At 40.0% G+C, this 26,546-nt stretch overlaps 2 protein-coding genes across 7 annotated transcripts in view; one reads left to right on the top strand and one right to left on the bottom strand.

The window, feature by feature from the left end:
- KLC1 (kinesin light chain 1) overlaps positions 1–20,973 on the top strand; it is a 67,364-nt gene extending 46,391 nt beyond the window's left edge. For 2 of the 6 annotated variants that reach the window (XM_074996426.1, XM_074996424.1), the window contains exons 13-16: positions 2,077–2,238; positions 7,101–7,231; positions 13,292–13,358; positions 14,666–20,973. In XM_074996426.1, coding sequence (XP_074852527.1) covers positions 2,077–2,238; positions 7,101–7,231; positions 13,292–13,358; positions 14,666–14,731 — 426 coding nt within the window. In that variant the 3' untranslated portion in view covers positions 14,732–20,973. The other 4 variants (XM_074996425.1, XM_074996428.1, XM_074996427.1 and 1 more) reach the window with 4 other exon arrangements.
- The window catches only part of XRCC3 (X-ray repair cross complementing 3), a 42,802-nt gene continuing 18,510 nt past the window's right edge, over positions 2,255–26,546 (bottom strand). Inside the window, exons 6-7 of the mRNA XM_074996435.1 lie at positions 23,301–23,675; positions 2,255–3,429 (exon numbers count right to left, since the gene is read on the bottom strand). Of these exons, the coding sequence (XP_074852536.1) occupies positions 23,435–23,675 (241 nt within the window). The 3' untranslated portion in view covers positions 2,255–3,429; positions 23,301–23,434. The remainder of the gene's footprint in view (positions 3,430–23,300; positions 23,676–26,546) is intronic.

The raw sequence follows: 26,546 nt of genomic DNA, 5'->3' as shown, positions 1-26,546 counted from the left end.
AGACGGACTCCCCCTGTCCTCGCTAAAGGTCCATCTCGCACCTATATCGGCGTTTCGACACAAAGAGGAAGGGCCAACCATATTCGCCCATCCTGTCGTCACGAGGTTCCTAAAGGGGTTGGCAAATCTGTACCACTCCCCCCCCCCCCGCCCCAGAAACCGTTACTGCTGTCATGGAGTCTGGACTTGGTACTCCACATGCTGTCAGGACCGCCCTTTGAACCATTGGCCACGGTACCCCTCCAACTACTTACCATGAAAACGACCTTCCTTCTCGCGATTACGTCAGCCCGCAGGGTGAACAAACTCGCAGCAAAAATGGCAACGCCGCCCTGCACAGTATTCTCAAAGGAAGCGGTGACCTTACGATTACACCCAGCCTGCGTTCCGAAAGTTTCCTCGGAGTTCCACATTAATGAACCAATAGTATTACCCTTGTTTTACCCGAAGTCTCACAGCTCCAGCAAGGAGGCGCTGCTGCACCTGCTAGACGTGAGGAGGGCGTTGGCCTTTTACATAGACAGAACTAAGTCCTTCCGGAAGACGGACAGACTCCTGGTGTCTATTGCACCCAGGTCGAAAGGGGAAGGCCTATCTTCCCAGAGGATTTCGAATCACATTGTATCCTGCATAAAACTGTGTTACGAGCTCTGTAAGACCCCTCTGCTAGCTCCGCCCAAGGCTCATTCCACCAGAGCGATGGCGGTGTCGACGGCCTTCTTCAAAGGAATCCGTTGAAAGACATCTGCAGAGCGGCGACTTGGTCCTCTTATGACACCTTCTCCAAGCATTATGCCATGCACCGGGTGTTCGAGGAGGATACACGTCTGTTGACAGCAGTCCTCTCAAGGGCAAGCTGCACATGAATCGATTACCCACCTCCTTCACTTGGGGTCACTGCTGGGTAGTCACCAACTGTGGAGCACCCACGGGGACCACTTGAAGAAGAAAGAGAAGTTACTCAGTTGTGTAGTAATGATGGTTCTTGAAGATGTGTCCCTGTGGGTGCTCTGCTACCCGCCCGTCCTCCCCGCTTTGGATCTCTGTCCAGTGTTTTTCAGGAGCATCTGGGGTGGTTGGTCAAGGAACTGGCGGGGACCGGATCGCGCACGTGACCGAGAGCGCGCGAGGGAGCGGCACGCATTGGCTCATGCGCGACCCGACGGACACTGCTAGAAGTTTCCGATCTGCGGCGCCGGGGCGAGCCTGACACCTACTGTGGAGCACTCACAGGGACACATCTCGAAGAACCATCGTTGCTACATAAGTGATCAACTTCTCTTTTCACCCATATCTCCCTCTTGGACCCAGCCCCACCTCCAACACCCCAGTCCACCTACCTGAAGCTCCCTTCTGCATCCAACCTCTGTCCCAGATCCTACACTTCTTCCATTAATGTCATGGAAGAGCGTGGCCCTGGACCACTTTCCACTTTCTTGGAGTGAACCCCCCGATCAAAAATTTTGGCCACACTTGCTTTATCAGGAAACCATGTATTACATTGATAAAATATTAAAATCAGCAAAGTCCCTCTCTTCAGCTATTTGATCCAATCCTATGGTTTTAATATACTTTTCATAATATCTGATACTGTTTAAATTTGGGGTATTTGAGAACCATTTTAAATAGAAAGCCTATACCAAAGCTTGTTGGGGTTTTTATGGTAATACTCAGTGTAGATCTTTATAAATATGATCTCAACATTTACTTATCTTTTTAAAGAACATTATTAGCCCCATTTAACATATGGTAAAACTCAGGTACAGAGATCATGCATTTCCAAGTTGGTGATCTAGCAGGTGCCTTAATATCAAGCAAATATGTAAAATGCTTGAGGTAAGTGACTGACAGTTGGGAGAAGAACCCCAGGCCTGTGCTAAGTCCAGCTGCTTTGGTGTATGTTGCATTAATGTTTGTAACAGATCAGTCATAAAGTATTGAAAATTGTATTAGCTTCAGAGTGAGTTAAATGTTAACTGATTTTTTGCGTTAATCTAGTGACCATGCATATTTATGATACTATGCATTAATAAAACTCGTATTGAGTAAGTAAAACACTTTTTGCCTGCCTTACAGGGTCTTGACAATGTTCACAAACAGAGAGTTGCTGAAGTACTAAATGACCCTGAGAGCATAGAGAAAAGGCGAAGCCGGGAGAGCCTCAATGTTGATGTGGTAAAGTACGAAAGCTGCCCTGATGGAGGCGAGGAAGTGAGTATGAGCGTAGAATGGAATGGGGTAAGTACAGTACACAGTTGAAGAAAATAGCAGACAATTTACCACCATAACAAACATTTTCTTATCCAGTTGTCATTCCATTGTGTTTTCAGTAGTTTTCCTACTTCATCTACTTTTGCACTCTGTAATTCTGCAGAATTAAGAATTAAAGAATAAGACCTTGCGTTTAGTAAATTCTTTACATTTTGTTATTCTTTAAAATTGTCCACACTTCTTTTTGTCCCAGAAAGTAAAATTTCATTAGAAAGGAGCATTTGAATGCTGATTGGGTGTCCTGGTTTCTGTTGGGTGTATAATCTTAGTCTGTGGTTTCCTCAACAGATTGGCAATTAATTTACTTCTACTTTATTCACACTCTTCCTTGCCTCTACCTTAAATATGTCCTGCAGGTGTCACTGTGGAATTAGGAATTAAAACATCAGTGGTTTTTAAAGTAAATAAAAATAATCTGATTAAAAATTACAAACAACTTCAGCCTCCCTCTCCCAGTCTTGTCAGAGGGGAATGATCTGTAAATGGAAGAAGGGTGATCCATAATCTCTTTGTACATGTCATGCTGGTTCATGGCAACTTGACAACGTAGATACGTGTTTGAAATAAAATGTGCGTTTCCACTTCCCATGCACTCCTGTGAGATGTGTGTCCCTGTGAGTGAGGGGGGCCTTATTCTCTTGCAATGTTTTGTTCCTAACATAGTAACTGTCACTATTTTAGAACAATAACAAACTTTTAAAAATAGTTTTAATGTGCTCTCAGCTGTGTATTTTCTACTTTTTCTCTCTTATGCTTTTAGGTATACAGAGTGAGTTTTTACTTAATTTTGTTTGCTTCGGTCACTGGCTTATTGTATTCTATATAGTCGTGCAGGCAATAAAACTGTTAATTCACTGTAAGCCGTAGTTCTGCTAAAAGCACTGATGCTTTTTGCTGAATTGCTGTAGTGATAGATTTGTCTGACTGCTTTTGCTTTGTTTTTATTGTACTTTAGAGTGCTTCTAAAGTTCATTTATCTTATGACAGCTTTCCAGTTACTTGTGAGAAGCTTTCAGATCCTAAAGCTGGCTTTATAAAAACTTACACTTGCTGAATTTGAATGGAGACAGTTCCCTCAATCTTTGGTTGCTTTTGTCATTTATCAAATGACAGTTTCTTGGCATTGGTATTCTTCATGCCGAGACATTCAATCAGCATCTGTTGTGAATAATTAATGTTGCATCATTAGTGTCCCCAAATAAGTTTGGTAACTCCTTTTTATCTTAATTTTGCCCACTCAGCGTTAGAACTGTGTACTGTACTCCTCCCTTAATTTCTACCGTACTTTGCATGCCTTTGTGTGTTCTAAATGAATAAAACCTTTTTCTACTTTTTGCTTTTAATTAAAACAAGCATGCAGGTTTTAGAATGATAAAGAACTTTCTGAAAAAATACAAGATGGTATTTCTAGGTCAATATTTGAATGAAACGTAAATTGATCAAAAGGTGTTTACCTAAATTTATTTGCTTTTAGGGACCAGAATCATGGAAGCGTTGATTTTTTCTAAAGATTGGGAATTACGGAAATTTTTCTGATGTACCAGGGACTATTCACAGTTCACCTTTTTTCCTAACTTGAGGGAGTTTGTTCACAAACAAATGAAACAGGAAACTTGCCTAATATTGTTTCTGCCTTACTTTAGTACTACCCCCTCCCCCCCCCCTTTTTTTTGGGGTACCTGAAGGGTGTGGGGTTACCTGTCCCTCATCTCTTCTCTGCACACGATATTCTGCTTCTCAGATGGAAAATTCCATCATAGGCAATTTACTTTGTTTTCAGGGACCAAAGAGTGCCAGTTTTGGTAGTAACCTTATGATGTATACCTACACTTTTGAATTGGTTCACAAACTTTGGCTGTCAGACATAAGTGTAGCATTAGGGACATAAATTATACAGTTGATTTGATTTTTTTTTTTTTTTTTTTTTTAATAGTGTCCCTGAGAAGTTTTCTGCTCTATCTGACCAACCGTGCAGAGGAATAGGTTTTTTGAGGGAATATCCAGTAAGAGGATATTGCAACAAGTACTATAGCTGAGACAAAAATGTATGCTTTGGGTTAGTGTCTTAAATGAACTAGAAAGTTAGTTTTTAACATATGACTATCTAGCTAAATACTGAGGCACACACTATTCAGTAAAATTGAAAGTAAGCAATTATATAACTGAATATTTTAAAAACTTGTTCCATAAATATTTGTAATACACCATTCTTGTAACTTATTTTAAAATTGTAGTTATGTGCTTTCAGAAACATTTTAAAAATAAATGTTTTATAAATATTTTATAAATGTTTTCTTATATATAAAAGCTATGTACCACCTCCCCACACACTGGCTATAAAGCTGAAACGCAGGCTAACTTGAGGACTTGCTGTGAACATACCTATTTTAAGATAGAAGAAATAATTTGGCTTTCTGTTCATGGAGTCATGTCATATACCTAAATTGTAGAGTTCAGATTCAAAGCTGCTGAATTTCCACAAGCACTCCTGGAATATTTATATTTTAAATGTCTTTATGTAATTCTAAACAAAATATAAACTCTAATTTGATGATAGACCTCTTTCACCAGGTGAAGATTTGATTGCAGCTCCTATTTAGTTTTCAATCACTGGTTAGTAGTGTGTCTTGTATAGTATCTTTTCACTTGCTACAGAGAAATGCCTTTATCATTTTACAGAAATCTTAAGACATCCTTGTCCATTTTCACAGAGTTGAGAATGGAAAGACTTAAAAATTCAACTACATAGTCGCTTCTGTAGGTGGTTCTTTCAATTCAGTATTGAGGTCTATTGGAAAGGACATTGTGTGGAAACTTATTTATAAAAATGAGAATAAATCAACAATTCCACAGGTTCTTGTTATCTCAAAGCAGTAGAAAGAATTTTCTTTGGAGAGGTAAGGGAAAACCTCTTTCCTTTTTAGTGTTGTGTGGGGAAAAAATTCTGGACAGAAGTTAAAGCTTAAATGAATGCACCTTGTTCTGTTCATTTATTTTAGAGGTTTTAAGTTTTTCCTCTTTATTCAGGCTTTTGTATTCTTTTCAATCGAAAACAATTTTTCCTTCTCCTACATATACTACACATGATGTGTTTATAATATAAAAGCAATTTCTGTTTTTTAAAAATCTTTTTATCTTATTTACCTATATTTAATATAATAAAAGACTGGATCGTTTTTGGGGTTTTTTTGTATGATGCATGTTAATGAAATAGGTTAAAATATGTGAACAAACTGTACCTTTTTGGTAATTACAAGGATCTATGAATGACAGCACTTAAAGGTATAACCACAAATCTTTAATTAAAAAAAAAAAAACACCTCAGGCACATGACCTAGAAATACTATAAACGTAACTGTTCAAATTTTGAAAACTGTTGAACTTTTCCCAACAGTTTCATTCAGTTTTTCTCTCTCCGTTTCTATCTGACAGGCCTAGATGCCTTTTGTGAATTCTTATACTGCCTCCTGCATGACGGGCGTGCACCATCTTCAAGCTTTAACTTCTTTCTTCAGTACTGACTGCTGTGTTTTAGCAAATCCCTTACGATTTTTGTCAGAGCTACACTTCCTTGCAAACTGGCCATTCTTTCAGTGCTAGTGTCTTTTTTGTTTCCTATTTCTCTACATGTGTAGCTTTACCAGATATGTATCTAGTCATACAAAATGTGTTAATACAACCGTTGCTGTGAAATACTTAAGTAAAAAGTAAGAATGAACTTTATGAGTAGCTGTTCACTATGAAAAAAGATAGTTAAGTATCTCACAAGGTATTATTAAAATAGCATGATGGTGACCTTTACAGAATAAAATGTAAAAGTAAGGCATGTGCGGCAAGCGCTTTAAAATGTATTTAGAGACATATAATGTGGTTAACATCAATATGGAACTCGGATGTCTTCACTTACGATTATACTAAAGTAGCATTGCTGTTTAGTCTTAGTGTGAAATTTTGGCAATTATGCTTTTCTCTACTAATCTTGTTCAGTGATTTGTGTATTTGTCTTTCTGACTTCTAATAAACTCACTCCAACTGATGCCTGTACTGTCTGCTTGGTAGTATTTTCTCCTTTTACAATTCTTCCTTTCAAAGTGTAGCCATTTAGGATTTCTCGAAGAAGCTAGTAGCTTATTTTTACTAAACTATTGATTTTTAAGTGAAAACAATTCTTTGGCATACAGATTTTATACCTATTCTTAAGAAATAGAAATTTCTCACATAAAATGTGAACGTAATGTGCAGAAAGCTACTGTTTCATCTTGTTCTATATTTTTCTGAAAAACGGTGAAAGTAAAACTCAAATATAAATCTAAATGTGTAATTTTCTGATTATACAGAGTTCCTAAGTTTATTAGAAAGTTCATGTATAGAATTCACTAAATATGTTTAGTGCATATGGTCTAGATAATTAAACAAAAATAATAAAATAACTTGTTCATTCAGACCTTGATACAAAATGCTTTTTGCTTGATCTTGCACTTGCCTTTCCCATACGATTGCATCAAAGTAAACATGGAATGTTGTGGTGGTGGTGGAGGTGTTGATATGCATTTGTGAATCATGTATACTTTGACATTATTTTAACTGTTGTGAATCTTAGTTAATCATAAATTGAAAAGATTTTAATATTTGTGAAATCCTTATAAATAGACATAAGTCTGAATGCTGACAGTAATCTTGGTAAAATACAGTTTATTAATTGGAATTCAAAATATTTGGCAGTATTTCCTAGTGGTAGCAGAACAAGTATTTTGACTATATATGTTCATTCAGCTGTGAGGGAGGGGCAAAAGTTGTTGCAGTTTCACATTTGTTCAAATTTTTTTCAGGATGGCACTGGATCTTTAAAACGCAGTGGTTCCTTTAGCAAACTTCGTGCTTCACTTAGACGCAGCAGTGAGAAGCTGGTTAGAAAGCTGAAGGGAGGAAGTTCACGAGACAGTGAACCAAAGAATCCTGGGTAATTATCTACTCTTAGATGTGCTGCTGTGTTCCCAGTTTGTACCTGTTTTGTAGCCTAGCACCGACCAAGATAGCCTTTTCTCTTGTGGCTATTATCTACCTTTACTGCATGTAGAATGTACACAAGGCGGACTACTTACTGACGAGCGATGCAAAGAACAGTTAAACTTGGTGCTGACAGTTTTTTTTATTTTAACAGGAGAAAAAATTTGTTTGTAGTATTTGTTGCTCAAGTATTCTTACTGAATTTGCAGCTTGTTAACAGTGGATGGTTAGCATGATGGCACTGCGAAGAAAAAGTTCTATTTAGAATGTGTTTGTATAGTCAGTATTATTGTTGCACTTTATTAAATTGCTAAATTTCTCTTTCCTCAGTGAATATATTAAACTGCCTTCACTTTATTCTTGGTATTGGGGGGAGGGGGGGCAGGTAAGAGGGCATTGTTTGCTTCTGTTTTTTGCTTCAGTAGAGCTCTTGACTAGTACAGCATTATGAATATTTAATGTATTAAAATAAACTTCAGTGTTAACACAACTTGGCATTAAACTTTAGCTCTAAGAATCTAGTTCTGTATAAAAACGTGTTTCACATACTGTGCATATATATGTTCTGCTAACATTGGAAGTTCATTCTGTTTATCAGGAGTATAGCAGTGGAAAGTTACTTTTATAGCAAACAGAATGCTGCCTTTCAATACTTAATGGTGTGGGAAAAGTTTTGCTGGAAGTAAGCATAAACAACTTTTAATTGTGCTTCACTTAGAAACTTAGGCTTGACATACACTCAGTTAGGTCAACCTTGCTTATGTGGCTCTGGGATGTGAAAAGTCTACACTGCTGAGCTATATCACAGTGTAGACAGCACTAGGTCAATGGAAGAATGTTTTTATCTACCTCGCTACTGCCTCTGGTGGAGTGGGTCATCTATGGCATGGGAGAACCCTTCCAGTCAGCTTAGGAGTGTCTATGTCTATGATGCAGTGCTACAGTAGCATAGCGGCAGCATTTCAAGTATAGAAAAGTATAGAAAAACCCTAAGGAGGGTTAACTATTCAAATTTCAAAGGGCAGGAAATAATGTTGAGAAAACTATTAAATTTATATATACTGTAAATTCAGTAAAACAAGACTTTTACCACATGCTGTTATCACACTTTGACATGTTTTCAATCTTATATCTGACCAGATATAGTATCAATCACTAGTAAAAAATCACTTGTCATCTGATAAAGAGATGATTCTGTGCCAGTAGAGTGAAGTCAGTGGCAAAACTCCCACTGAAATCATCGGTGCACAAGAAAGCTATAAATGAAAAGGGCTACATCTACACTAGCCCCAAAAATATGGTTCATGTTGATACGGGTATATTACTTTTACTTACATGCAGCATTCATTCAGAGTTTATACCAGATTACAATACTAAATAAAATAAGCTTTGAATATTCAAAATATAATAGAAATACCCTTTAGCTATCATTTACAATGAAAACAAAATCAAGTTGGCAATATATTTCCTAATACTGACTGCAGGAGACCAGAATCATAACATGTTCAAAATTTTTGAACTCCCCAAAATATTGAGACAGAGGAAATAGTTATTAGATATAAATTACAGTGTATAAAAAACAGTGATGAGCCTGAGCCATATGGAGAGGTGATGGAGAGAGGTCTCTAAATGAAACATTTATGGACACTGAAAGAATCAGACTCATTCTGGGCATGTTTTTACACCATTTCACTAAACTATTTTGCAGTTTTGAACTTCTTGCATTATACTGTTGTGTGGGTTTTTTGTTCTTTTAATTTCACTCTCCCACCATACCTTCATTGAAAAAGACAGCTTGGCAGTGTCTACACTAGCCCCAGACTTCGAAATGGCCACGCAAATGGCCATTTCGAAGTTTACTAATGAAGCGCTGAAATGCACATTCAGCGCTTCATTAGCATGCGGGTGGCCGCGGTGCTTCAAAATTGCTGCGGCTTGCCGCCGCGCGGCTCGTCCCGATGGGGCTCCTTTTTGAAAGGACCCCACCTACTTGGAAGTCCCCTTATTCCGATGAGCAGATGGGAATAAAGGGGCTTCGAAGTAGCCAGGGTCCTTTCAAAAAGGAGCCCCATCTGGATGAGCCGCGCGGTGGCAAGCTGCGTCAATTTCGAAGCGCCGCGGCTGCCCGCATGCTAATGAAGCGCTGAATGTGCATTTCAGCACTTCGTTAGTAAACTTTGAAATGGCCATTTGTGTGGCCATTTCGAAGTTTGGGGCTAGTGTAGACACGGCCAAGCTGTCTTTTTTTCAATGAAGGTATGGTGGGAGAGTGAAATTAAAAAAAAAAAACAAACAAACCCCACACAACAGTATAATGCAAGAAGTTCAAAACTGCAAAATAGTTTAGTGAAATGGTGTAAAAACATGCCCAGAATGAGTCTGATTCTTTCAGTGTCCATAAATGTTTCATTTAGAGACCTCTCTCCATCACCTCTCCATATGGCTCAGGCTCATCACTGTTTTTTATACACTGTAATTTATATCTAATAACTATTTCCTCTGTCTCAATATTTTGGGGAGTTCAAAGATTTTGAACATGTTATGATTCTGGTCTCCTGCAGTCAGTATTAGGAAATATATTGCCAACTTGATTTTGTTTTCATTGTAAATGATAGCTAAAGGGTATTTCTATTATATTTTGAATATTCAAAGCTTATTTTATTTAGTATTGTAGTCTGGTATAAACTCTGAGTGAATGCTGCATGTAGGCAAAAGTTATATACCCATATCAACATGAACCATATTTTTGATTGTATTGCACCTAGAGGCATGTGGCATTTAGAATCTGTTCTACTCTAACTTTATCCTAAGTACAAAGTGCCAATTTCATCATTGGTTTCTGTCTGATAATTGGAGGCAAAATTCTTCATTAGGTTTTTTTTAATATACATATTCAACAAATAGTTCCGATTTCAAAATCATTGCTGGCGATGATGTAGATTATAAAAGCTTTTAAAATATCTTAATTTTCATTTGCTTATGTATTTTAGTGAAGTTAAATGTCTGGTTTGTAAAATTTAAACCCTTTCTAGATCATGACAGTGTAATTTAGAGGACAGGATTTAGTAAAATAAGTAGATATGTTTACACAAGAATACTTTCCAAAGCTGCTTTATTTGTAATAGATTATTTCATCTTCATTTCCACTAGTAACATGGCTTTCCATAGTAATTTGCTACATTTAGGGCTAGTCTATACTAGCCCCCTCCTTTGAAGGGGGCATGTAAACAAGCCCAATAGGTGAATAGCAATGAGGTGCTGCGCTGCATATGCAGCACCTCATTAGCATAATTCTCGCCACACAAACTTTGAAGTTGCTTCGAAGTGCTGGCAAACCGTGTAGCGTGGGCCCTTTGAAGAACCTGCACAACTTCCAAGTTCCCTTACTCCCAAAACTCCGTAAGCAGAAACAATAAATCAATGGCCGGGGTCAGATGCAGTGTTGATCCACCATGTAATGAAGACAAACCCTTAAAGTCATAGTCAAACAAAGATTTAAGGTCTCAAGTGAGGAATAACCAGTAGGTGTTGATGAACTCCCAGGCCTTAAAAAACCCAGCTGTCAGTGTTGAGGTAAGAAAGGGAAGAAACACCTGTTGGCAAGTTACTTCTGTGTAAAATGTTTTCAGTAAGAGTTAAGTGTTCAAACATATATTACTTGAAACGTGGTGTGAATGACTTTCCATTGACTTCTATTTATTTCAGATCTTTAATTCTACATTTATTTTGGTTTGTCAAGTTGCTGATTTTGATTTCTCTAGTTTAAAATTTGATAGAAAAGGTTAGCTAGTTGCCACAGGAAATATAAAAGCAAAGCTTTTTTTTTTTTTTTAAATAGTTGTTATAACAAAGAAAAATGATGCATGTGTTCTTAATACTTTTACAGGCTTGTTTCTGATTTGAAAAAATTTACAAGTGCACTTACAAGCTAATTTTTATTTATAATTAAAATCTAATTTATTTCTAAAGTAAATTGGCTGCTAATAACTTCTAAAAAGTTGTACCTTAATCATGATTGAGGTGCATTAGTAGCAATTTAGCAAAATAATACAAGGTGTTTTGGGTAGATTTGTACCCGTGGATTTTATTTTTTGTTTTTTCTGGAGTTTGGATTTTGTTTTAAACAAACCTTTATGCTCTTACTTTTGGAAAAGAGATTTTCATGTGTGATATATGTGTGTGTTTGCAGATTAACATACTTTGACTTTCATGTGTAACCTTAATTGTATATTTTATATAAATAAATAACAGGTGTAAACCATGCATGATTAATTGCTTCTTTTGTGTTGCTAACATTTGTCTTATTTCATGTGCATTCTGCTATATGAAACTTTCAAAATTTTTTACTTTAAAAAATGTAGTGTACTTGTATTGTGTACCTGCTACCTGCATTCATTTGTGTAGTTTGTGTTTTTCATTTCAGCATTCCAGACATACACATTACTTGGGCTCAGATCCATCAGAGCACTTAAGCACATGCTTATCTTTGTTTATATTTTTGCTCCAAAATTTGATGAAGTGGATCTTACCCACAAAAGCTCATTACCTAATAAATAAAATTGTTAGTCTTTAAGGTGCTACAGGGCTTGTTGTAATATTTGTGTTAGTAGTCCTGTTGATTTCAGTGGGACTAGTGACTTGCTTATTGTGCAGTATGAGCTGTGCTGAGAAACCGTCACACATGGGTGCAGGGAGCCACCTGTGCAGATCACACTGCAGGACTGAGGCCAAACTTCAATCTTAATAGAGAGAGACACAAAATTTTAATGTTCTCCTTTTAAAAGCAGACAAACTATATATATTATAGATATTTATATATAAAAAATTCAGTGATACCCTACCAGCAGAGCACTACAGTCTAGTTCACCTACAGTATTGGGGCATGGGGTGTAGTAAACGTCCATACCTTTTCAGCAAAATATTCTCACATTGGGGACTGTTTAAAATTTATATAACCTTATATTTAAATATTTTCATCTTAAATGTTGTTAGATATTTGAATAACCTTTATGAAAGTTCAAAATGAAAGCAATTAATATTTATCTTCAAAAATATGGAAGTTGTTTATAATATAAAATAGTTAATATAGTTACCTTGAGTAGCAATAGCCCTTCTAAAATGAGGGTTTACTGAAATTGATTGTATTATCTTTGTTGCATATTGCTTTCAGAAGACCATTTTGCCTAATTTATGTCAATAAAAGTCTTGTCAAAGTTTGTACTAGATAAATGAAACTTATTTTATTATGTATTAATAATTTTCAAATATTTCCTGAACAGCTATATCTGAATAGTTTTGTTTCTAAATCAAGTAAATAACTTGAAAGTGATCACTAAATTGGGCATATATTAAATTAATATTTTGCTTTGGAAAGATGACAGAACTTCTTTCGAAAGAGTGTGTCCACACACAAAAAAGCAGATCAAAAGAATGATCTGCTCTTTCAAAAGAGAGCATCCACACAGCAGCTCTTTTGAAAGAATGTGCCAGGGATTGAAAATGAAGATAACTCTTTTGAAAGAAAGGCCCTGAGGAGTGTCTACACACATTTTCCTTTGAAAGAAGCTTTTGAAAAGGGGTGCTCTTCCTGAAATGTGAAAGGAAGAGTGATTTTGAAAGGAACACCACGTCCTTTTGATTTACTTTCAAAAGAACGCTTTTTGCGTGTAGATGCTCCGTGGGCTCTTTCGAAAGAGCCCTCTTCTTTCGAAAGAACTTGCTAGTGTGGATGAGGCCTAAAGGTTCAAAAGGTTTTAACATCAAACACATAATGTGCTTAAGAACTTTGTGGCTGGCAATTATTTTGATACATATCTTAGAACTAAAAGAGAAGGAAAATATGCAAATATATATAACTACAGAGTATTTCTCTAAAAGAGCATATTTCCTATTAGGTATCGTGGATTACATTAAAACTCCCTTAAGCTTGCATCAGTATCATTATACTTGTGTATTTAGAATTTTCAGTTATTCTGATTCGTTTATCCTTGCATGTTCACTATCCTGGTTGCAGCATGAAGCGTGCCAGTTCTCTGAATGTTCTTAACATGGGTGGCAAGGCTACTGAAGATCACTTTCAAGTAAGAAGCCCTATAATATTCTTACGCAGGTAGATATGACTAGCAGGGTTTGGGCTGAAGAGCTTGAGAAACAGTAAAATGATAAACCTCTTTGTTCTCAGTTAGACTCAGTATAACACAGCACTCAAACACATATTTAACTTTCAGCACATGCTTAAGTCCCACTGATATCAGTCTGTGAAGGAGGTGCTTAACTATAATGCTGAATTGGAGCCTTAATTAGCATATTGGACCGTCTAACATTCTTGCAGCATAATTTAAAAGGAATACTTGTAAAGCTCAGACATTCTGCTGTTTTGATGGACTTAGCTTCACTCAAAAGGTCCAGTCATATTAGGTGTTGTGCATTCTCAAATCCCAATGACTTCAATGGGAGCTGAGCGTATACAGGAACAATACATAAATTTAGCTGATCTGTTAAGTATTGCTTGTACTAAAATCTAAACTGGACATATCTTGCCTATTTTCAGTGTGCCTGATAGCTATTATGCATAACTGTTTGTACCTAATTAATCTCCATAGCACATATTGTCAAGGAAAGCTTGTAGCGTTCTGTGTTCTAAACATTATGCATTTTACTAACAGCAGCTGTGACTAACTTTGGGGAGAATATTAATTGCATCAATGCCAACATACTGTACTCTGTCAGATCTTTACTTTGTTGCAAGGCTTTTACAAAAGCCCATGCTGCATGGATCTCTTTCACTGTTGGGTGACATAAAGGTATCTCTTCAGTATTAGCCCCCAAGAGTCTATTGCAGTGTTTTTTTCAGTTCTCTGAAATGTATGCAAGTATGTTCCTTCATTAATTTCTGTGAACTTTGACCAAAAAAGTAACAAGGTGAACCAAAACACTTCGCAACAGTAATACAAAAAATGCACACAGCTTTCAAAATTGGACTGTGTTGGCCTAGGAGCATTTAATTTTATAATAGGTTTTCTGTACATTCTGTGCTTTCTCCATGAGGTATGCTTATCACAAGTGAAATGTGTAACGTTAACAATGTATTTACAAATATTTTCCCTAGGTTTGCCTAGTAGAGAGACGCTTGCCAATTATTTCTAGGGTCTCGGCCCTTTCTGCAATAAATATCTGTTTGTAAATGCAAAGGTCACACACAAATAACTACATCCATTCAGCATAGCTAGTTGAAGTAGAAATAGTTGTCAGGAGATGAAAAAAATCTTGCATCTCTGAAACTAAAGTAGGTGGTAATACCAGCTTCCTAAAATATGCTGATTGTTCAGGTTATTTGCATCCAGGTAGCTCAAGTATTTTAATATTTTTTTCATTTTTTTTCATACAGGAACGAAATAATTGTCTGACAGAATCAAGAGCTCTGAGTGCCAGTCACACTAATTTGGCACACTGAAGTTCTTGGACAAAAACTAGCTAAAATTCCTTTGTGAATAAAGAAGCACTGAGACTCTCAAAGCTTTGGTTCCTTCTCATTCTCTATAAGAACATCTAATTTGTAGATTCTGTTTTTGCTATGGACTGCTGGTTTCATTTTTCTAAAATAGAAGTGACATTTTTAAACATAGTGGATATTTTTCGAAAGAGAAAGTATATAGATGTATGTTGCTCACTGCACTGCTGTCATTCATGCTACTTGTGTTGATTTCTGTTAACAGATCTGAATACCACAGCATCTGAAAACTGAAAAAATAGAAATACAGATAAAACATACCAAAATCCAGAGGAGTATAAAAGGTTCCTTATATTGCTATTTGAAACATATTAAATTAAATGTGTAGCAGAAAATATATGCAGTGCTTGAATGAGAAAATATCAGTTATGTGCATTACTGTATAAATTTACAACTGTGTATACTGTACTGGTGTGAATTTACCTTGCATCACTGAGTGTCACAACTTCAGATATCTTGCCTGAAAAGTAGTTATAAATATTGGATTCCATAAGCAATAGAGCTATATGTTAAATTTTGTAATGGAAACACTTAGAGTGCCTTTTAACTATAGGTGGAAAGCATAGCAATACCTGTAACTAAGAAATTTCATATCTTGTTTTATTGTTGGTAGGTCTTAAGGCCCAGTAATGAGTGGTGATCATGCGGCTCATTTTTACTGAGGGGGAAAATGGCAAACATTTTGGCCTGTATTTTGTACAGTAGATGCATAGTGAAGCTTTGGGGTACAACTGCCCCAGAACAGCAGCTGCTGCTTTATTAGTGAAAAACATTGTGCCTCAGGTTGCTGGTGCTTTTCCTGCCTGTCCATCAGAGTTCTTATCCCTTGGTTCCCTTTAGGCTAAAAACACTGTTGTTTGTTCTTGTTTATTCCGGCTCTTGTCTCTTTACTTATTAGTTGATGGCAACAGGAGCAAATGAAGCAGATGACTGCATGCTAGGCTGTTATACTGTGGAATAGCTGCTGTGCACAGGACCACTTATAAAAGTCTCTACTGAAATTTAATATATTTGGGGGCCCCCATCAGAAGCGCTAGGTACCTTTATTGGCAGACAGGTCATGTTTTTGATCAACTTCCTTTTTTAATCTATATACACATAATAGATATGCTGTCTGTATACAGGCCTGCTGCTGGGACTGAGTATATGCTGTTAAAGTATCTTGTGAACATTTGTATTTTCAGTAAAATGTGTAATTTTTAAGACACCACACTTAGCATAGTGAAAGCTATTTACATGCAAGTGGAAGGAGAAAATAAAAATGTGCATGTATTTGTGAGTACAGTTAAGTAATTTTTCAATACAGAACAGAAAGAAAACTTTAGGACAAGATTAGACTAGGACACATTGAAGATAGATGAAGACAAACAGTAAGTTTTGGTATTTGATCAGGCTGTGAAGAACTCACTAGGTCTAATGCTTTTATAATTGCTTGTCCAACTTGCATCTGGTTTTAATGCTTATTTTAATGACAAATGCAATAGTCTGTGTAATGCACTTATGTTTACTATGAGATACTTCATTAGCACCTCTATGATGAAGAAATAATTGTATATGTGGTATATTTGCCATAAAAATAGTCCAGAAATTGTGACATGATGCTGCTAATGTGTTGTGGGTTTAGTGCAGAACAGTGCAATTCATTAAATTTGAGAGAACAAGTTGTTGCTCAGTTTTTATAAATGTAGTCCTAATGTGGACTCATTTTAATTTTTGAGAGCATTTATTTAGTAAAACATCACATACATAGTTCTTTGCACAAGGCTTGGATTAAACTAGCTTTGTTTGTGGAACAAGCAGCAGTTGCTGGGTTGGTAAAAAGACAGTATCCATCACTAACTGGTGGGTAGACCACATAGCAACCACAACTGCTTTGTATCAGCTTCCCCTTTTGCAATAACTGAAGGATTCCGGTGCAGAAGTCAGCTTTGACCAGTATGGAAGGAGCTATCACAATAATAGTGGCCCAGAGGGCTTTGTACAGGCCCTTTGTATCCAAGGTAACTTTGAGTCATGTGACAAGCATCTACAAAGGTCTGCCCTTGTATAAAAGGATCTGTTCTGACCCAGAGATGACTTTGAAATTCCGTATTTTGGCAATCTGAGAACTTGTTTCCAAGCCTTTACCTTTCAAATTTGAATTAATGTTTTTGCAGCCTCTCAAAAAAACTGGAACTTGTGTGTAAATAGAAATCTGTTTAAATATTTAGAACTTAATTCAGACCTGCATAACTATAAATTAAATTAAATGGTCTTTCAAACTGAAGACTGTCGGACACTAGTAGCAGTGGAATCTCCTTTTAGAATTATTGAATAGTTCAATGAAATATTGTAGGTGGTACTATTAGTACTGTACTTACAAATGGGACTCAAGTGCTTTATATATTATTTAAAGGAATTCTGTCCAGGAATGATACAGTTAAAATGTTGACCTACTTCTCTATCTCACACCACTTCCTCATACAAAACCACTCCTTTACCAAGTTGCAAAATCTGTGGAAATGATGGATTTTTCTTTTCTTTAAATGATCAAAAAATTACTTTGCCAGTGTATGCATATATTTACTTTTAAGTGTACTTCTGAGTTTGTTGTGACACTTCCATTTTAGCTTTTTTGCTAGACTGTCATTTTGTGCACCAGTTGATAGCAGAACTGTCGCTATTCATTCTTGACTGAAAATCTGCCAGTGGTTCCCAAACTTTTTAGCATCATGCCCCCCCTTTGATTTTTGAGAAACCCTCCCACCTCTTTCTTTACCATCATCCAACCCCCCTTAATAAAAAAAATTCAATTTGTAATATAAAATAAACACAAAAGCTTGATACAAAAATTATTTAAAATTAAAAATAAGTACACAGTTTTTCTTGGCCCTTTGTGGTGCCTGGTGCAGCCCCAACTGGCCAGCTGCCTTGAGCCCCGTGCTAGTCAGCTACCTGCCTCTGAGACCTGCACTGCCCAAACCTTACGCTGCTAGGGCCAGCCAGCTGCCTGCCATCCCGAGCCCCATGTTGCTGGGGCCAGCCGCCTGCCTTCCAGCCTGACCTGCCCGAGCTGCTGGGGCCTGCTGCCATCCACCAGCCCAACCCCTCCCCTCTCCTCTCTTCCCGCAAAGCTAGGCACCCTCAGTTCCCCCTGTTCTTATCCCATCCCCCTTACCCAAGCCAAGCAACCCTAGCCTCCCATCTAACCCCATTCTCCTGCCTCTCCCCCCCCAATCCACACTCGGCAGCTAGCTCCACATCTGTCTGGGCCGGGTTGACCATGTAAAATGGCAGGGTCTGGGAGACGGAAGCCAAGGCTGCCTGTTTGGATGGGGAGTCTGATGGGGAGGGCTGAGTCACCTTGCCCCCCCCCCCCGAATTTCTTCACTTCCCCCTGGGGGGGGGCACCTCTCCTGTTTGGGAAACCATGAATTAAACATTATGGTAAATGTTAGTGAGTCATAAGCTCCATTTGTAGATAGATGGCTGAACTAGCAGTTTACTGTTTTAAACACTGTCCCCTGTGGTAGCAACATGTTTGAAAGGATCTATGGAAAATAAATGTCTCAGTTCATCATGCTTTTGTATTTTTTTTTGAAGCTGAATGGTAGTAATTCAAGAAAGTTGAAGCTTGACGTATCTGTGGTCAAACTGTACAGTCAAAAGATTCCACTGACTTAGCAAATGTAAGAGAAAGTATGGTTGTGTTGTGTATGTACAATTAAATTAGGGTGTGCAGTGCTTCATCTAAGGTATGTTTACAGTATATGATAGGTTTAAGTGTACAATTTGTCAATTAGGTCATTACTTTGTCAGAAAGCTGCTAAGTGTATGTATTGCATTTTAGTACTTTGTCTCTATAAAAAAGAATAAATATTGCAAGAAAAGCATGGAAGTTTTGTTTTATAGTACAGGTTGATCCTCTCTGATCTGGAACTCTCTCGACTGGCGAACTCCATAATCTGGCATGATTTTAGTTAGCCGGATGCGCGCTTATGGGTGTGGCCAGATTTCCTGCTGTGGTCACAAAGTCTGTTTACAGAGCGTGGACTGGTGGCTGTGTTCTGTGCTGTTATTTAGCTGTAATTTACACCAAATGTCTTCTAAGAGCCTAGTAAGCAATGGAAGTCTTAGTAATGTGCTAAAAAATATTGCATTGGCATAAGTACTCCCTCTTTAAAAAGTAAACAATTTGTGAGGTGAATGTTTATATTTGTTTCAAATCATTTGTCCTCTCAGTACTTTGAGTGGAAGAGGTAAGCAGTGGGGTTGTTTTTTTTTTTTTGAACTACAGCTAAATGATGAGTTACCCACACATTCATCACCCAAAGTTCAGTTGCTCTAAAAACAGGCATTTCTGGTGAGAAAGTGAAGGCTTATGTGAAACAGCAGTTGTGAAACTCAATAGCTTTGTCTCCAAAAGGAGGAGGAATATTAATGAGGCACTGACATGAATATGCAGTGTCATTAGTATAATAGTAGCTGTGCGCGATTCGAAAGTGCTGCTTTCAGAACGCACACCACCCATGCAGACTGGAGCCTTTCTAAAAGACCTCCCGTCGGCTTCAAAAGCCCCTTCTTCCTAAAACCAAATAGGAAGAAGGGGCTCTTATGTCCCTAGTATGCTGAATAGACACAGATAACTGTGTTAGTCTATATTCTGTAAAAACAAAAAAAGCAGTCATGTAGCGCTTTAAAGACTAACAAAGTAATTTATTAGGTGATGAGCTTTCGTGGGACAGACCCACTTCTTCAGATCAGCATCTGATCTGAAGCAGTGGGTCTGTCCCACGACAGCTCATCACCTCATAAATTACTTTGTTAGTCTTCAAAGCGCTACATGTCCCTGTAATACATACAACTGGTATGGATGGTTTGAAATAAATTTTCATAGCTAAAATTCACTGTTTAACAAAGGGATATAAGGAGATTTGCAGGGCTCTGTCTTTAAGGACAATCATATCACCTTTTCCTTTAAATCCAACTTGAAAAATGTAGATTTAGATTACAAAAGTTCATTTTAAAAGCTTCAAAGACTGATTTTTAGGGTGCTGTGTTACACTGTGCAGTTTTAGGATGCATTTCCAACTGTTTGAAGGAGAAACAGAACCCTGAGTTCCATTTTTGAATTAATTTGTAAACAAAGATAGAAGGAAGAGTGCAACAGATAACAACAAAGATAGCAGTAATTTACTGTGATTTAAATGCAGAACTTGCCATGAAGTGAAAGGTTAAGGTTTTTAACTAGGCCTATTGTGTTGAAAACATTAGTTCCATAAATGCACTTTTCCTTGTATGCACCCATGTCTTTACAGTGCATAGAATAACTGTCCTATCTTTCTACTTGTCAACAATAACCTGTTTCCAGAAATGCGCATCATGTTACCACTGAATGTCTGTTTACTTTGTATTTGTTACAGAGCTATGGTTTGAAGCTGTTAACAAAATGTCAAGTGTCTTGTCATTTAATTTCAAAATGCAAAAATAAAATATTTAAATGTAGTCTTATGATAGTTGTTAAATAAAATTGAATATTTATGCATTTTAGAATGTAAACCTTTCATATAAAAGCACATAGTCATGTTATTTCCTTTATAGAAATAAATTTCTATTGTGAATCCCAAAGATTGATTAAAAAGCTGTAATAAGGGACAGTTCCTAAATAAAGTGCAATTATTACTTTAAAAAAATGCAGGGTTTACTTCCCTGGTCCAACCCCTTGGGACCTGACTGTTCCTGAAAGAGGGAATTTGCTGGAGAAGGGGGGGTCACCCGCCACCAGTCCACCGCCAGCTCCAATTCCAGTCCTGGCCAGCCACTCAGCCTCCATCTGTGGCTGGGATTGCCAGATGCTGGCTCCCTAACACCAACCCTGGCCAGACTCCCTACCGCTGGACCTAGCCCCCATACTCTTGTCCTGTCTAGGCTGCCAGATGCTGGCCCCATTGCCAGACGCTGACCTGGAACTGTGGTCCAGGAACATCCATGGTCCAGCAGGACCATGGATGTTACTGGAGGCAGAGAATCAAGGTTTTTGGCGGTACAAGCTGTACTACTGGAACAGCAAGTTACTATGTTCTTATATTGCACATACGATTCCCTCTCACCCTTATAAAATAATTTATGTATACAGATCTGCTTTTCATGGGTTTTACACCAACTAACTTGTATAGCCAAACTTGTTCATTACATTATATAAATGTGATAAGTTACATGAACCCTATCAACAGCTGTAGCTGATGAAATAAAATAAAATCAGCATTTAAGAGAAGCTTTACTGTATTTATATCAGTGCTTTCCTGTGACCACTGGAGCTGCTTTTTTAAGAAAGCCCCCACAAGTGACTTTTTGTAGGTACAGAGTTCAAGAAAATTAAACTTTTGTCACCTGCAAAAGCCAGGACTACATTGGATGTTCAAATAAGGAATATTAAGTGGTTGTGCACTGGGGTAGTTTCATAGAGACAAAAAAATCACGTTCAAGTGATGGTCACAAACACCGGCCTATACCGGAAACCCACAGATCGCTATGCTTACCTATGTGTATCCAGCTTCCATCCAGGGCCCACCACACGATTCACTGTATACAGCCAAGCACTAAGGTACAACTACATTTACTCCAGTCCCTCAGACAGAGAAACACCTACAAGACCTTTACCATGCCTTCCTGAAACTACAATAGCCACCTAAGGAAATGAAGAAACTGATTGACAGCCAGATGCGTACCCAGAAGCCACCTGCTACAAGACAGGGCCAACAAGGAAAACACACCACCACTGGCCATCACATAGAGCCCCTGGCTAAAACCTCTCCAGCACATCAGTGATCTACAACCCATCCTGAACAAAGATCTCTCACTCTTGCAGGTCTGTCCTCACCTACAGTCAGCCTGCCAACCTTAAACACATTCTTACCAGCAACTATAGACCACATCACAGTAACTCTAAACCAGGAACCAATCCCTGCAAACTACCTTGGTGCCAGCTTTGCCCACATATCTACATCAACGACACCATCAGAGGACCAAACCACACCATCAGGAGCTCATTTGCCTGCACATCTACTAATATAATATATATACCATCATGTGTCAATGCCCTCACAGTATACATTGGCCAAACTGGACAATCTCTACGTAAAAGAACAAATGGACACAACTCATGTATCAGGAATGGTAATATACAAAAGCCTACAGGAGAATACTTCAGTCTCCCTGGACACGCAGTAACAGATTTAAACGTAGCCATCCTGCTTCTAAAATGAAGCACACTTCTCAAGAACCAAGTCTTTGTGATGGAATTAAACTTAATGTACAGTAAAACCTCAACTAGATGAACACGAGAGAGAGCTTATTTCCAGTTTGCTAGGGTTTCTGGTTGACCAGGTAGCCTCTCTGGCGTCAGCTTAAAACAGACAAACTGGCATCTGCACTAAAGATAGGCATAGCTGTCTTCACACCCCCCACCCTACTTTCCATAGTATGGGGAACCACTTACAGGTAGGTGAAGATAAATGCTGTTCTGTCCTTTTCCATCTGAGAGGGGGACAAGGTAGCAAGCTTATAGCCCCACTCTCCTGGTGCTTGGCCTGCTATGCTTCAGAAGAAATAATTGCCCTATGCCACTTATGAAGTCAGCTGCCTCCCTGTTGAGAAAGCTTTAGTCTTGTTCACCCCAGGCACTTCACAGATATAAGCTAAAGGTTGAGTCCCTTTCTGGCTACGTCTGCACTAGCCCCAAACTTCGAAATGGCCATTTCCAAGTTTGGGGCTAGTGTAGACATGACCTCTTAGAGAGTGCACTATTGAACTGGGGCGGAGTCCTTTCAGAAGGTCCCGTCTCCACAGGCGGTGTGCAATTCAAAAAGCCACATTTTCGAATTGATGTGGCTGTCATTATGCTAATGAGGTGCTGCATATTCATTGCAGTACCTTGTTAGCATCTTTCAAACCTGCTCATTAACATGCCCCTTTCGAAAGGAAGGGGCTCGTATAGACAGGGAAGAAGAGTGAATCCTCTAACATATGTCATGCTTCATGAACTACTCGAAGTTGCTCAACTAGTCTGCTGATGAACAGTATAAGAACCTACATAGAATTGATAGCCATGATACAGGAACTAGGAAGTAGCTGTGTAGTCTTCAACTACCTCCACTGCTACAAGTAGTAAAATCAGTTGCAGGTTGGGCTAGAAATAACAGCAAAAGGATTTTTTTTCTTAATGGTGTGTAGGGAGGCAGGAGAGAGAGTGCCCATAACAATGTTTTGGTACTATATTCAAATTGTCCCTTCTGTCATTTCCCCAGAGCGGCAGAATTTCAGCTACTTCAGTAAGTAATTAAAGAAAATTATTTTGTTGCTAAAGTTAGCATTTGAAAGTTTAATTTACTGATTTCTGTATTTGTTCTAAAGCAGGCCCATATTTAGTATAATTTGCATTCCAAACATCCAGGTTAATATTTTATTAAGATTGCCTTTTCAGGATAGATGCATCAAGATGAGAACACAACTGAACATAAAAGTAGACACATACCTGTTCTCTATTTTATCAGAATAGGATGAATAATGTACTGTCCAAACAATATTTTCAGCATTATTTTTCCCACAGATGAAAAATGCATCAACTGGCTTCTTGTTTCACAATCATTTGTCTGTGAGAGCAGCTTTTCACAGTGGGGTTTTCACTTTAACTCCTTTCACACCTTCCAAATTTACTGTATAGCAGCAAAAGGACTGAGGGAGATGAGGAGCAAAAACAACTCTTAAAGTCCTCAAAACACTTCCAATATGCTGTAGTGTACCACCAAATGACTTTTCTGACACTGTTAGTCGGCTGGCCATCAATCTCATCAACAGTTGATTGGACCAGGTTAGCCCAAGGGCTGGAGAAATGGTCTTATCCAATAATCTAGAAGGAAACAGTGTTTTGTCAGATTTTGCATACATCAAACAAGATGTTTCACAGTAAGCTGTCAATACATTTTAAGTAGGCCAGACATTAAAAATTACACTTCAAATATAAGTGGACTGTCAGAATTTTGTTGGCTTAAGGATGGAATGCTCCAGAGATATGACGTTTGTCTTGACAAATCCTCTCTTGCGAGGGAGAATTATTCCAAACAATTTTCAACCACTAAAACACAAAATTACAGAGCCATGTACCCTGGGCTCCAGCAGAGGGAACATTAAGAAAGGTGCGGAAGATTTAACACCCTCAGTTTTCTTTTCTTGAGTTGTCATTTATAAAATTTGTTTTAAAGGAACATGGAAACAGCCCTCCAGTAGACAGGGAATAACCTGCCCAAAAGAGACCTTTCTCCCTAACCCGCTTCAATGTCATGCCTTAAAACATGAAGGCTGTGGCCACACTAGAGTGATTTCAAAATAGCTTAGCCCTGTCCATTATTTCGAAATAAGCCATTTCAAAATAAGTGGCATGGAAGCAACTACACGTGAAATGCAGAGCAACGTTGCGATCTGCAACATCGAAATGACTCCCAGTCATTTCGAAATGGAACAGCTACACTGCCACAGCTTCATTTTGAAATAATGGCAGGAAATGGCGAGGGCAGGGTCAAATGGTCAACAAGTGCTTCCTGGAGCATGGGCTTAAAGGGCTCCTCCCAAACACATCCCCTGTGCTGAGGACCCTAGCTGCTTGCAGCATGCGACCTCCAGCACAGCACTCAGCAGAGCCTTGGTTAGCCACCACACCACTGCCTGCCATGGACCCGTAGCACTTCACTGATGGTGACACCTTGGACGTTGTGGCCAGCCTGATGGCCATCCTGACAGCATGCCATAGGAGGCTAGGTGCTGCCTGACACGTGGCCAACTTCCTGCAGGCTCACCCCACACTGCATCCGGAGCACCCCCTGTTCCAGCCCCATCGTCGCCTCTGGCGGTACCCCACCTGTGGGGAATGGTGGGACGACATCATCCTAGGAGAGTGGGATGATGACCAGTGGGTCCACAACTTCTGGATGGCTCAGGCCACCTTCATGGAGCTGTGCCATTGGCTGGCACCAGCCCTTTGCCACCAGGACACCCGCATGCAGCCTGCACTCCTGCTGGAGAATGAAGTGGCCATCGCTCTGTGGAAGCTGGCCACCCTGGACAGCAACTGCTTGGTTGGCCACCAATTCGGGGCAGGGAAGACCACCGTCAGGGTCGTCCTCCTTGAGGTAAGGCACTCGGGGCCACACGCCCACGGTGGGTTCCTGGGGAGGGGGATCCCAAAGTGGGGGGGGTCCCATGGAGGGGGCCCCCCATATGCTACCACACACTTACAGGTGCCTCTGCCCTCTACCCTACAAGTTGTCACCACCATCAACAGGATCCTCCTGCACCCGCCTGATCCGCCTTGGGGGTGTGGACACTGCCATAGCTGGCTTCCAACAGCTGGGATTCCCCCACTGCATCAGTGCATTGGACAGCACCCACATTGTCATCTGGGCCCCACCACACAGCCGGGAATGGTACATCAACTGCAAGGGCTGCCACTCTGTTGTCCTCCAGGCCCTCATGGATACCTGAGGACGTTTCACCAACATCTGTGTGGGCTGGGTGGGCAGGGCCCACAATGCCCGTGTCCTGTGGAACTCATGGCTCAGCTGCAGGATGTCAGAGGGCTCCTACATCCCCACACAGCAGCTGCCGGTGGGGGATGTGACCATGCCCCTGTGCATCGTTGCGGATGCTGCCCACCCACTCCAGCCCTGGCTAATGCACCCCTGCATGGGACACACCAATGAGAGCCAGGACCTCTTCAATGCCCACCTCAACCAGGCCAGGAGCACCGTGGAGTGGGCATTTGGCCGTCTGACGGCGCGTTTCAGGTGCCTCCTGATGCGCCTGGAGGTAGGCCTGCCCAGCGTGCCGTGGTGGTGGGTGCCTGCTGTCCACTGCACAACCTTGTGGAAAGCAAGTAGGAGCTCTTTGTAGCACACTAGGCAGCCAAGGCTGTGCTGCACTATGAGCAGCCAGGTGCGGTCCCCTGTTGCCAGGTGAACCGGGAAGCCCTCCGGGAGACCTTTGCCCCGGGGCCCCCATGACCTGGCCCCACTCACTCTATGCAACGCCCCCCCCCGGGTTCTCACATCTGCCTCACCAGCACTGCCCTTGCCATCCCCACCTGAGGCAGGAGACAGCACTGTTAAATAAATTCAAGTGCTATGTTTGGAACAGAAAGAACGTGTGACTATTTATGGGGTGGGGGACCTATTTATGTGGGGGACGGGTGCTGGGGAACAGGGAGGAGCTCAGGAAGACGGGGGTGGTAGGGAAGAGGGAGAGGCTGGGGCTGGGGGGGCGGGGGCAGAGGGAAGTGGCAGAGAGGAGGAGGGTACCAGGGAGGAAGCGGGGCCTGGAGCAGAGCGGGGTGCTGGGGGAAAGGCTATCCACAGAGTGGGCGGCTGGGCCCGGCGGTTGGTGACGGCCTGGGTCAGGGTGTTGAGATACCCGGCCACCCGGTCCCAGGCCACCTGCTCCATGGAGAGCCATTCCCGCAGCAAGTGGTTCTGCTCCCACCATGCAGCCGTGTGGGCTGCAGCCAGATCATCTGCCCAGCTGCGGCGGTGGCTCCTCCCACCACAGCACCCAGTCCGGGGAGGTGTTGCCCCTTCATCCTCCTCTGCTGCTGTAGGGCTCCCAGGCACCTCCAGGGGGCTGGGGTGGCTGGTAGATGCAGAGGCTGTGAAGACATAAGGTGAGAGGGTGGTGTCCTATCAGTCATGAGCCCGGGTACCGTGGGCCAGCGGCCTTGTCCCCACCGCCATCC

The sequence above is a fragment of the Carettochelys insculpta genome, chromosome 6, assembly GCF_033958435.1.
Source record: "Carettochelys insculpta isolate YL-2023 chromosome 6, ASM3395843v1, whole genome shotgun sequence".
Lineage (NCBI taxonomy): Eukaryota > Metazoa > Chordata > Testudines > Carettochelyidae > Carettochelys > Carettochelys insculpta.
The sequence above is the reverse complement of the archived record's forward strand: the minus strand, read 5'-3'. Positions and strand labels throughout refer to the sequence as shown.